General features: G+C 38.5%; 1 protein-coding gene across 6 annotated transcripts in view; it reads right to left on the reverse strand.

Moving 5' to 3' along the window:
• Positions 1-3,560, reverse strand: part of LOC110516409 (BAH and coiled-coil domain-containing protein 1) — a 203,266-nt gene extending 199,706 nt beyond the window's left edge. For all 6 annotated transcript variants that reach the window (XM_036939199.1, XM_036939203.1, XM_036939201.1 and 3 more), the window contains exons 1-2: positions 3,295-3,560; positions 77-395 (exon numbers count right to left, since the gene is read on the reverse strand). In XM_036939199.1, coding sequence (XP_036795094.1) covers positions 77-248 — 172 coding nt within the window. In that variant the 5' untranslated portion in view covers positions 249-395; positions 3,295-3,560. The remainder of the gene's footprint in view (positions 1-76; positions 396-3,294) is intronic.
• Between the last annotated feature and the right edge of the window lie 7,618 nt (positions 3,561-11,178).

The following is an 11,178-nucleotide window of genomic DNA, read 5'->3' on the forward strand; positions in this document are numbered from 1 at the left end:
ATTCGATGGATTCATATATTTTAATTGTGTTCCAAATACTCTATGGTGAAACAACACGTATATATATTTTACCAACCTGAATGCGGAGCCATTGGGATGTGAGAAGGGTAGTATTTTCCTGACGGAAAATGACCGCCATGCTGTACTGAACTGTGGCCGGTGGAGGCGATCCGAGAGGCGGCGCGGTGTACCAGCGCGCCCCGCTCCGACAGGAGGTGGGCAGGCGCAGCAAAATCCCGTCCCTCCATACTGGCGAAAGGTGAATAATCCGAAATCCAGCGGGGAGACCAAAATAATCAAATGCAATCCATATAATAATCCTTTATAGGTCTAAGTATTGCATTTAGTTGGTCGAAGGCTTCTCCAGCCAAAAACGTAGCCCCGAATCATCTTTTCTGCAAGAAATAAAAATGAAAAGGGTTTTGATTGACAGAGAGAATGTTTAGAATATTATAACATTCTAAAGGTTGTTGATGGCATATGCTGGAATAGCGTTACTGTGTAGATTTGCCTTACTGTTATATACAGTTATACATGTCACAGGCTGTGCTTAAGATATTCATAACTATTGTGCAGAAGCAGTGAACGGTTGAGACAAAAGCGTTGTTCAGTCTTCCCTTCCTTGAGGGAGTGTAAACGCTGCAAGAAAACAAGACGGGATCAGCAACAATAAGAACAACCACCCAAATCTTTGTTTTCTACAACCGTATACGACGGACCAAGCAAGGGTTTACTGCGACTGACAGGCAGGCCTATAGGCCTACTGAAATCTCTATTGATTATGCTATTGAGGGAAAGGCCTTCCTTGATGTAGCACTGAAACCGTTGGAGCCTGGCTTGAACACATCAGGTCTCTCTGTAGTCTGTTCAAGGTCTTACTTTGTGCACTGAGGGCTGTAAATGTCATAGCCCGTAGTTGTGTTATTTTATTCATACCTTATCGTACAGTTCATCAGAACAATCAATACATTCACTTTTGTCAGCTGTCAATGTTGGCAAATAGTGTTTAATCTGTGAAGACGTGCATTTAGCACGTTTCATTAGATAAATTAAGAATTATTGGGACAAGGACATGCTATTGATGAACTAAATGCATGATTTATAAGACAGAATGCTCAAACCGCACAAAATGAAGGATTGTTTTTGTTTCCAATTGATTATGCCTCAAATGTGCATTAATATCTCTAGGTGAACACGGCTCCCTCCTGATCATATGGTCTTTGACTATTCAACCATAATACAGGCATGTTCATTATTAAAAATAAATGTATAGTTGATCATGTATATTTATTAGGCTCGTGTCAAAATGCTGGTCTATGCATAGGTCTAACAATGGGATATTGTCTTGGACAGTCCACGCTTGACTGTAACGCGATTATTTCCACGTATGTGAAATATCTGCGAAGTAATTTTCCTGAAACCCCCATGTGAAAATTACACATCAAAATGCACCGTCGTCCGAAACGTCGTTATCAATTAATCAAGAACTTGTGCGTGTCCAAACTGTCCATGCAAATAGCTGCTTTCCAGCTCCTCATCTTTCGTGACCCATTTACGCTGTTATTTCAGGTAATCAAAGAGTAGCAAACCCTAATATAACCTCTAGCCTTTAGGCTCCTGCATAAATATAATATAGCCTATCACTCGAGCTTTCTCTTTCTCATTTTAATCAAACACAAGAGCATGTAATGTGTATAGGGCCAAACCAATATTCCTTCATCTGTAAAATGCTATACATTAGTTATTTTCTCACTTTATTAATACCTGACTGTCCAAGGGATAAGTAAACAGTGCAGCCTAGCCAGCTATCTAAAACAATATTTGCATGGACATTGGAAGTATTGGCCAAATATTTTAATTGATATAAATCCCTATGTATAAATGCTGTTCAAGTTTCTTCATCGTGAAAGGTTTGATTTTGACATGAAAAATGCTGAATCCCCAAAATTCTAGTACTAAAAATCCAAGGTGAATGACCGTGGCGAAGACTGTCTTTGTCTCCACGTTTAAACTGCTTGCAGTCAGCCATTAGCCTTGCTACAGTCCTTCACCCGGCGGATATAAAGTCATAAACCGCCCGCCTATATGTGTTTGACGACTAAAACAAGACTATCTAAGAACAACCTGATTGCAAACCTATATTACCTTTTAGAAATGCGAAGACGCCATGGCTATTTGGGGCGAGTAGGCTATGACCATTTTTATTACAGCGTAATAGGGGAAACGCTTTGTGGTTGGTAGCCTAGCCTACTACACAAAGCTGTGTCGGACTCATGCTATGTGAATTTTATACACGAACACTGTCTTGTTTGCTAACATGTTCAAATGATCGACGCCAATAATTCAATTGCATTGCATATTTCATTTGCAGAATCCGTTCGGACACAGGAACTCGGATGATAAATCAAATTATCTTTTATTGGGTCGGATCATGCTGCGGGAGAGGCGCCCATCCACGTCAAACCTGGCGGGGTGGGAATACACCATAGCAGGGCAACGATTGTAAACATTATTCCCTATACAAATACCATCACGGCGTGTAGGCTATGTTACTAATTCTACATAAACTAAATTGACGGTTGAACCATTTAGAATGATTTGCCAACAGACAATCGAGGTAAATACAAAAAAATAAATACATCTTAGAGCGGCCATGTAACATGAAATAGTCCGAATTCATATATTATCAGGTCTCCTGTAAAATAAACGACTCAAGCAACTACAATGATTACTCATTTACAAATTGATTAAATGCGTCGTCGATCAATAAATCTCGACCAAAACGATTATGCCGCTACATAATGCAGTTTTGTCTTTGTAAAATAAAAATGTAGGAAAATAAACGGTAGTCTAATCGGTAGATCACCTCATGCCAATTGCTAATATATACTCTAAATATAATTATTGTGTTATAATAATAATAGTTTGGGCTAGGCCTATTAATTTGGTTTTAAATAACGCCAACCGCATAATTAAGATTTTAATTTTAAAAGCCAGCCCATAAATAGATATGCGCACAAAGCCTCATATTTACATACATTGAATTTAGACATTGCATGCAGAATTTAATATTGACCTAGCATACACTTGCTTGCAATTATTACACTGTTACAGCCTAGGTGTGTCATATTGTAATTATGTTGTTTATTAAATTACCTGGGCTTTTGTAGAATAGTTACATCCATGAATTATTTAGTTATTAGGCCTGTCATTTCAAATGTTGTGTTCGTGGTCGACATAAAGCTATGGTTTAATTTGCCAAGATCAAGAAAATATAAAATACAATTTACTTACTGGTATGTTAAATCCTTGCATAGCAATAAATTAGGAAATTATAAAATAAAGGGGAAAAAATACAGACCAAAAATTACGTTCATTTGGACAAAAACGTGTGCCTACGGTTACATCCTATAGGTTTTCATTTTGAGCTGCGCAGTACGTCGTTCAATCTGCTGAAAGCACCGGGATTCGGGCTTCTAGACTACAGAATCGAGGCTCGGATCTCCGAACAGCAATTCTCTTTCCCAGTGCACTGATCAGCTCGTGCCTCGCATCTCGGGGAGGGTAAACACATTCGCCCATTGGCCGGATACCTGCATGCTAATGAGCTTGTGCCGCTCGCCCGGGGACACACGAGATGTTGATTGGCCCATATCAAGAGCCAATAGCGTAGCGACTGAACAAAGTGATGCGCGCCAGATTTAAAGTTTTACTGTGAGCTATTTACATGTAGGTTTGAGCAATTGAACATTTAGGCCTACACAAATAGACATACATCCACAAGACCACCACTAATAATGAAAAAAAAATACAGTAAAGCCGTGTTGTTTAAGTCAAAGCAATATTTAAATAATAAATATTTAGAGAACTTGTTCAGTATGTTATATGTTAAAATGTATACTGTAGTTGTCCCTTATGATGTATCCGTCTGTAAGTAATTAAGTAATGTGTCATTTTGGACATATCTGCAGTTTTCAGAAATTACCCATGATTTTATTAACACTTTTATTCAACATTTTAATGAGACAAGCATGCACTGTCTATCTAGTTAGTATGATTAAAAAAAAATATTGTGTCCAAAATACAAATCTCCCTAAAATCCTTACATTTAAATGCGCATTTAAAACAGTTAAATCAGGCATATTTTGTAATAAAATAATGTAATAAAAATGTCGTGGATGGGAACACATTGGTGGATCAATAGACTAGTTGTTATGATAATATATTTGAAATACGGATGTACAATTACGAAGGGTCTATATCTTTACATCTACTACTCAATAATCACTCTTATTTCTGCCTGAAGTGTCTATGAGCACAACAATGAGGTCAGAGCTTTCATGTTGTGACAACTTCAGATAGAAAAGTGTTTCTTCAAACCATGACAACATGCCTTAAATGCTTATTTTGCAGGGCTATTATTTCAGAAGGTTATGATCGGGTGTTATTTAGTTCAACCACCGGCGTTGGAAGATAAACTATAGAAGGCATCATCACTGTAACAAGTTAACATTTCTCCTGTATTTATTAGTATTATGGACTATAAAGGGTTTAAAAATGAGTCCCACTCAATATGCGTTTTGATTGGCTGGCACATTGCCAGAGCATTGTCACTCACATAGTGTAAACAAGACTCTCATTGGGTGCTGTCCAGTCCGCATTGGGCTGTCTGGAAAAAAAAGAAGCAATAACTGGCCCTGCGGTTTCAAGGCGTCCCAGGGTTAGATGATGAAAGGAGATAAGACGAGACTGTTTCAAGGCGCTCCATACTCGGACCCGGTTCGCCCTGGAGCCATATGAGTCAAGCGTGAATCAAAGGGAATACGGCGGGCAGGAAGAGGGGACGTTAAACATTATATATATTTTTAAATTATGTTATATTTCGGATAAATGCGCAGCAACAATGGTTTAGCAGTAAACGTTTTGAGGCAACCGCCGCGAATCACCAGATGAATGGAATACAGCGAGTAGATATATCGTCTCATAGAGAAAGAAGTGAAACGGCAAGCCCGGAGTCCCTCCTCTTGGAGTTTCAATGGAGGAAATGTAAATGAACCCTTTCACCAATAGGCCTATTTAACAACTAGAAATGTTGTGGCTGCTTGAGGTTTGTCGTATATAGTGTTAAACAAATAGCTGTGCTTGCGAAAATACCGCTTGTTATCTTCTGTAGAAATAATAATTGGATGATCACCACGTAGTTAACATTAAAAAGTAGTTTGTAATAAATAGCCTTCAATAGATCAGTCGCTGTAAAATGAGAGTAGTATATATTGCCAAACGCCTACACTCCGCGATCACTGAAATCTGTTGGGATAATTTGTCTGAAAAGAAAACCAGTAGCCTATGCGAGGGAAGGGCATAGTCTGCAACTGTAGACTCTGCAAATGTAAAATATATACGATTGTGCAAAATCGTGTGCCTCTACTGCAATAAAATGTGTTTGTACATACTGTAAAATAATCAAACAGGAGCAAATATGTTGTGTTTACGTGAGATAACTTTATTTACATGAGACAATATCTTGGCTATGAATAGAATAAAATGTACATTGCATTTAATGATGAACTGTATCTTACTGGAAAAAAATATAAATTGCCACAATTAAGAGTCATATAATTTAACAAAGAGACATTTAGATGTTTTGTATATTTATGGAGGAATCATATACATTGAATACTAATGTTGTTTTATTTTTCAACAATAAATAAAATGGAGAATTATCTGTATTTTCTTTATTATTTTGCTATTTTATTGTTTACATATACAGACAATACATAACATTCATCTTGGTCACCGTGGCAATAAAAAACAGACAGTTATTTTTGACATACATCATTGTAATATTGATTAAACCTAGACCTGCGACTGAATTTTTAAATAAAAAATAATGATTGAGACCCAACAATAGGCTGACATTAGATGGGATTGTGGAGGAGCATGGTGTTGATTCTGAGAACTCATCACCATGGTTTCTCTAGGTCGGTGACCCCTGAACTATGGCGACGGCCTAGTTACACCAGTATGCATATGGTAATGGTAGTGGGAAAAGTAAACAGATATTTTACAAGACTAGGACTGGTTATAATCCGTTATAACACGATAGGTACAAATAAATATATACATAAATGGATGTATATTTATTTATCGTTTGTTGCAACATGTGTAACTTAATATGTAATTCAGTATGATATAGCCATAAATATTCGGTATTTGTAGATATTCATTGGCTACCTGCAGTTAGCATTTAATTTCAGACTCATTAAGGAATGTACCTCAAGGTAAAATGCAAGCAAGACAAATCGATTAAAACTATCTAGAATATTCTACATTTTACTCAAACACCAAATTGACATAAAACCAAACCGTCTACACCTGCCTCAGAATTGATTTGATTTTAATTCAAGTGGGTTTATTCAGTCACATTCATGCCCAGTCCATCAGGACAATACGGAATTGTAGTCCTTATTCAACAAAATGTCAAGTAGACCTGGTTAATATTGAAATGTGCATTTAGAAGAGATATGGTAGTTATTGTAGTGCTTCGTCTCATTATAGCCTCTTTACAACGGTGTGTACGCCCGTACAGGTTGAGCGCACGTTATGGGAGAGGCTGTGGCCAGTCTCAAAATTCACCACGCGCTCGCGCAAACATAGGTCGACACACGCACACGCTCACACACGACAAGTGCTTTCTCTCTCCCATATGAACCGTGTGCCAGTGCGTGCTGCGCTGCCCTATAGCGGGGCACATTGATACTAAATGCGGAGTGACTGATTTCTTACGAAGGATATTGTCCTTGGTCTATGAAGCGGCTCTGATTGACAATCTCTCAAGCTCCCACCCACATCCAACCAAGGGAACAGGCCCCTTTGTAGCCGTGCACGTAGTGGACACAGCAGCCCATATACCCAAAGATGTTTTGCAACGCAAGACACTTGCTTTTTATATCGAAGAAGCAAATTATGATGCATACAAGAGAATGTGAAAATAAGAGCACGTGCAATACACGGTGCATAGTGGCGTAACACACGAGGTGCAATGTCTGTCTGATAAAGGTAGGCATATATAAGGTGAATTGATCAGTCCCTGCAATGTGTATAGGCTGCAGTGAAACGATGGCCTAACAACATCCTTGTTATTCTTATGAATATTGTGCTAAATATGTTCTGTTCATGCATTCATAATTGGTGATGTAGGCTATATGTCTATATATCCCAGTAAAAACCTAAATATATCAAAATCATAAGAAAAAATAAAGAAACATTGACATTACTAGGTACATTCAGAAAGTATTAATACCCATTGACTCATTCCACATGTTGTTGTGGTACATCCCGAATTCAAAATGGATTTTTTTAAAAAATGCTCACCCATCTACAGAATGTGTAAATACTTAGACATTTTTACAAATGTATTGAAAATTAAATACAGAAATATCTAATTTACATAGGTATTTACACCCCTGAGTCGATACTTTGTAGAAGCACCTTTGGCAGCGATTACAGCTGTGAGTCTTTTTGGGTAAGTTTCTAAGCATTGCACACCTGGATTGTGCAATATTTCCTAATTATTCTTTTTAAAATTCTTCAAGCTCTGTCAAGTTGATTGTTGATCATGGCTAGACAGCCGTTTTCAAGCCTATTTAAGTCAAAATCGTAACTAGGCCACTCAAGAACATACATTTTCGTGTTGGTAAGCAACTCCAGTGTATATTTGGCCTTGTGTTTTCGGTTATTGTCCTGCTGAATGGTGAATTAGTGAATTCTTCTCTAGGATTTTGCCTGTTGCTTATAAGCTGTATTCCGTTTTGTTTTATGCAACAAAAACCTCAGTAGTTTTACGTAAGTGCCTTGTTGGAGTCAGGATGCATGTTTTGGAATATTTTATTTAGTTCAGGTTTCCTTCTTTTCACTCTGTCAAAATAAGGTTAGTATTGTGGAGTAACTACAATGTTGTTGATCCATCCTCAGTTTTCTTATATCACCACCATTAAACTCTTAACTGTTTTAAAATCACCATTGGCCTCATGGTTGAAATCCCTGAGCAGTTTCCTTCCTCTCCTGCAACTGAGTTAGGAAGGAGGCCTGTAACTGAGTTAGGAAGGAGGCCTGTAACTGAGTTAGGAAGGAGGCCTGTATCTGAGTTAGGAAGGAGGCCTGTAACTGAGTTAGGAAGGAGGCCTGTATCTGAGTTAGGAAGGAGGCCTGTATCTGAGTTAGGAAGGAGGCCTGTATCTGAGTTAGGAAGGAGGCCTGTAACTGAGTTAGGAAGGAGGTCTGTAACTGAGTTAGGAAGGAGGTCTGTAACTGAGTTAGGAAGGAGGCCTGTATCTGAGTTAGGAAGGAGGCCTGTAACTGAGTTAGGAAGGAGGTCTGTATCTGAGTTAGGAAGGAGGCCTGTATCTGAGTTAGGAAGGAGGCCTGTAACTGAGTTAGGAAGGAGGCCTGTAACTGAGTTAGGAAGGAGGCCTGTAACTGAGTTAGGAAGGAGGCCTGTAACTGAGTTAGGAAGGAGGCCTGTAACTGAGTTAGGAAGGAGGCCTGTAACTGAGTTAGGAAGGAGGCCTGTATCTTTATAGTGACTGGGTGTATTGATACGTCATCCAAAGCCTAATTAATAACTTCACCAGGCTCAAAGGGAGATTCAGCATCTGCTTTTTAATGTTTACACATCTACCAATTGGCGTCCTTCTTTGTGAGGCATTGAAAAAACTCCCTGGTCTTTGTAGTTTTATCTGTGCTTGGAATTCACTGCTCGATTGAGGGACCTGACAGATAATTGTATGTGTGGGGTACAGAGATGGGGTAGTCATAAAAAAATAATGGTATCCACTATTATTGAACACAGAATGAGTCCATGCAACTTATTATGTGACTTGTTAAGCACATGTTTATCCCTGAACTTATTTAGGCTTGCCATAGCAAAGGGGTTGAATACTTCTTGACTCAAGACATTTAAGTTTTAAATGTGTTATTTATTTTTAAAATGTTCTACAAACAAAATTCCTCTTTGACATTATGTGGTATTGTGTGTAGATAGATCAGTGACACAGTCTCAATCTAATCCATTTTAATTTCAGGCTGTAACACAACAAAATGTGGAAAAGGTATGAGAATATTTTGGAAGACACTATATATATGTCTGACACTATTGATCATTTGAGTTTTATTCCAAAACGCTATATACATAAAATGTTTAAATATGTTTCTATATGTAAAATGTTGGTAAATTTGCTTCTATTCTTTAAAGAACATATGAAAGAGATTGGTGTGTTTTTTTCCCACTATTTAATCATGGCATGGGGTTGTTCAATGACAGACAATCTATTACTTGATGGTTTCATTTCTGAGAGACAAATATTCATGTTTTTTTTTTTGGATAACTTTACATATCTGCCTCACTCTCAGAGAAATAAGTGAACTGGTTTTCACACAAAACATTTTTTTGTAGAAATGATACAATTGTGACATCACTATTTAAATAATAATACAAAAATGAATCAATACAGTAATATGAGATCTGCATTTAGAACATTTACATTTGACAATTTAGTCATTTAGCTGATGCTCTTTGGCAGAGCAACTTACAGTAAGTGCATTGATCTTAAGGTAGCTACAGTAGGTGAGACGACCACATTACAGTAAAATATACAGTACATGAACATTCCATTCCAGCTAAACAATGGAACAGCGTTTTGCAACAAAAAAAAAACATTTTAATACACATATAAAATCTATGAATAAAAAATTTGAGAACAGTGATATTTTACACACAGATGAAGGTACCCATAAGCAATAATTATTTGTGACAAATGTAAAAAATTGGTGGATGTAGCATTTTTCAAATAAACTCTTCAATTGTTCATTGCCTGTTGCCGTCATGCAGGAACTGATTGCATGCATCCTATAGGCCTACATGGTAAGACATGAAATCTAACACATTGTGTTCCGTACCTAATAAACATAGAACAGTGTGCAAAAGGACTCAAGGTTTGGCTCCAATTCATGTAACAATTAGGTTACTATTGCTATAAAGCCATGAGTGTTTTGGCCCCACATGAAAACGTGAACGATGCTAAAGGTGAAGTGCATGTTGGTGGGGGGAATTTAGAGTTTGACGTGTTAACTCATCCAATTGATTCCCATCCGGTAAAGTGGGTTTGTCAGTAATAAAATGCACAAGGTTTCAATTAAGATTAAGAAGGGTTTTTGGGAACGAAACTCTTAAAGACGAGCATGAACTACTGACAGCCCCCTTTCATTGAAACCTGTGTTTGGGAAGAGAAATTCACTGCATTAAAAATGTCAAGAAATCTATAGGAATCCAAGCATAGGACTACATACACTATGAATGTATGTAGACACCCCTTCAAATTAGTGGATTCGGCTATTTCAGCCACACCCGTTACTGACAGGTGTGTAAAATCAAGCACGCAGCCATGCAATCTCCATAGACAAACATTGGCAGTAGAATGGCCCGTACTGAAGAGCTGAGACTTTCAACGTGGCACCGTCATAGGATGCCACCTGTCCAACAAGTCAGTTAGTAAAGTTTCTGCCCTGTTAGAGCTGCCCTGGTCAACTGTAAGTGCTGTTATTGTGAAGTGGAAACGTCTAGGAGCAACAGCGGCTCAGCCGCTGAAGCACGTAGTGTGTAAAAATTGTCTGTCCTCGGTTACAACACTCACTACCGAGTTCCAAACTTCCTCTGGAAGCAATATCAGCACAAGAACTGTTCGTCGTGAGCTCCATGAAATGGGTTTCCATGCCCGAGCAGCCGCAAACAAGCCTAAGATCACCATGTGCAATGCCAAGTGTCGGCTGGAGTGGTGTAAAGCTTGCGGTCATTGGACTCTGGAGCAGTGGAAACGTGTTCTCTGGAGTGATCACGGTTTACCATCTGGCAGTCAGACGGATTCATTTGGGTTTGGAGGATGCCAGGAGAACATTACCTTTCCCAATGCTTAGTGCAAACTGTAAAGTTTGGTGGAGGAGGAATAATGGTCTGGGGCTGTTTTTCATGGTTTGGGCTAGGCCCCTTTGTTCCGGTGAAGGGGCATCTTAACGCTACAGCATACAATTACATTCTAGACGATTATGTGCTTCCAACTTTGTGGCAACAGTTTGGGGATGGGCCTTTCCTGTTTCTGCATGACTATGCCCCCGTGCACAAGC

The sequence above is a fragment of the Oncorhynchus mykiss genome, chromosome 12 (assembly GCF_013265735.2).
Source record: "Oncorhynchus mykiss isolate Arlee chromosome 12, USDA_OmykA_1.1, whole genome shotgun sequence".
Classification (NCBI taxonomy): Eukaryota; Metazoa; Chordata; class Actinopteri; order Salmoniformes; family Salmonidae; genus Oncorhynchus; species Oncorhynchus mykiss.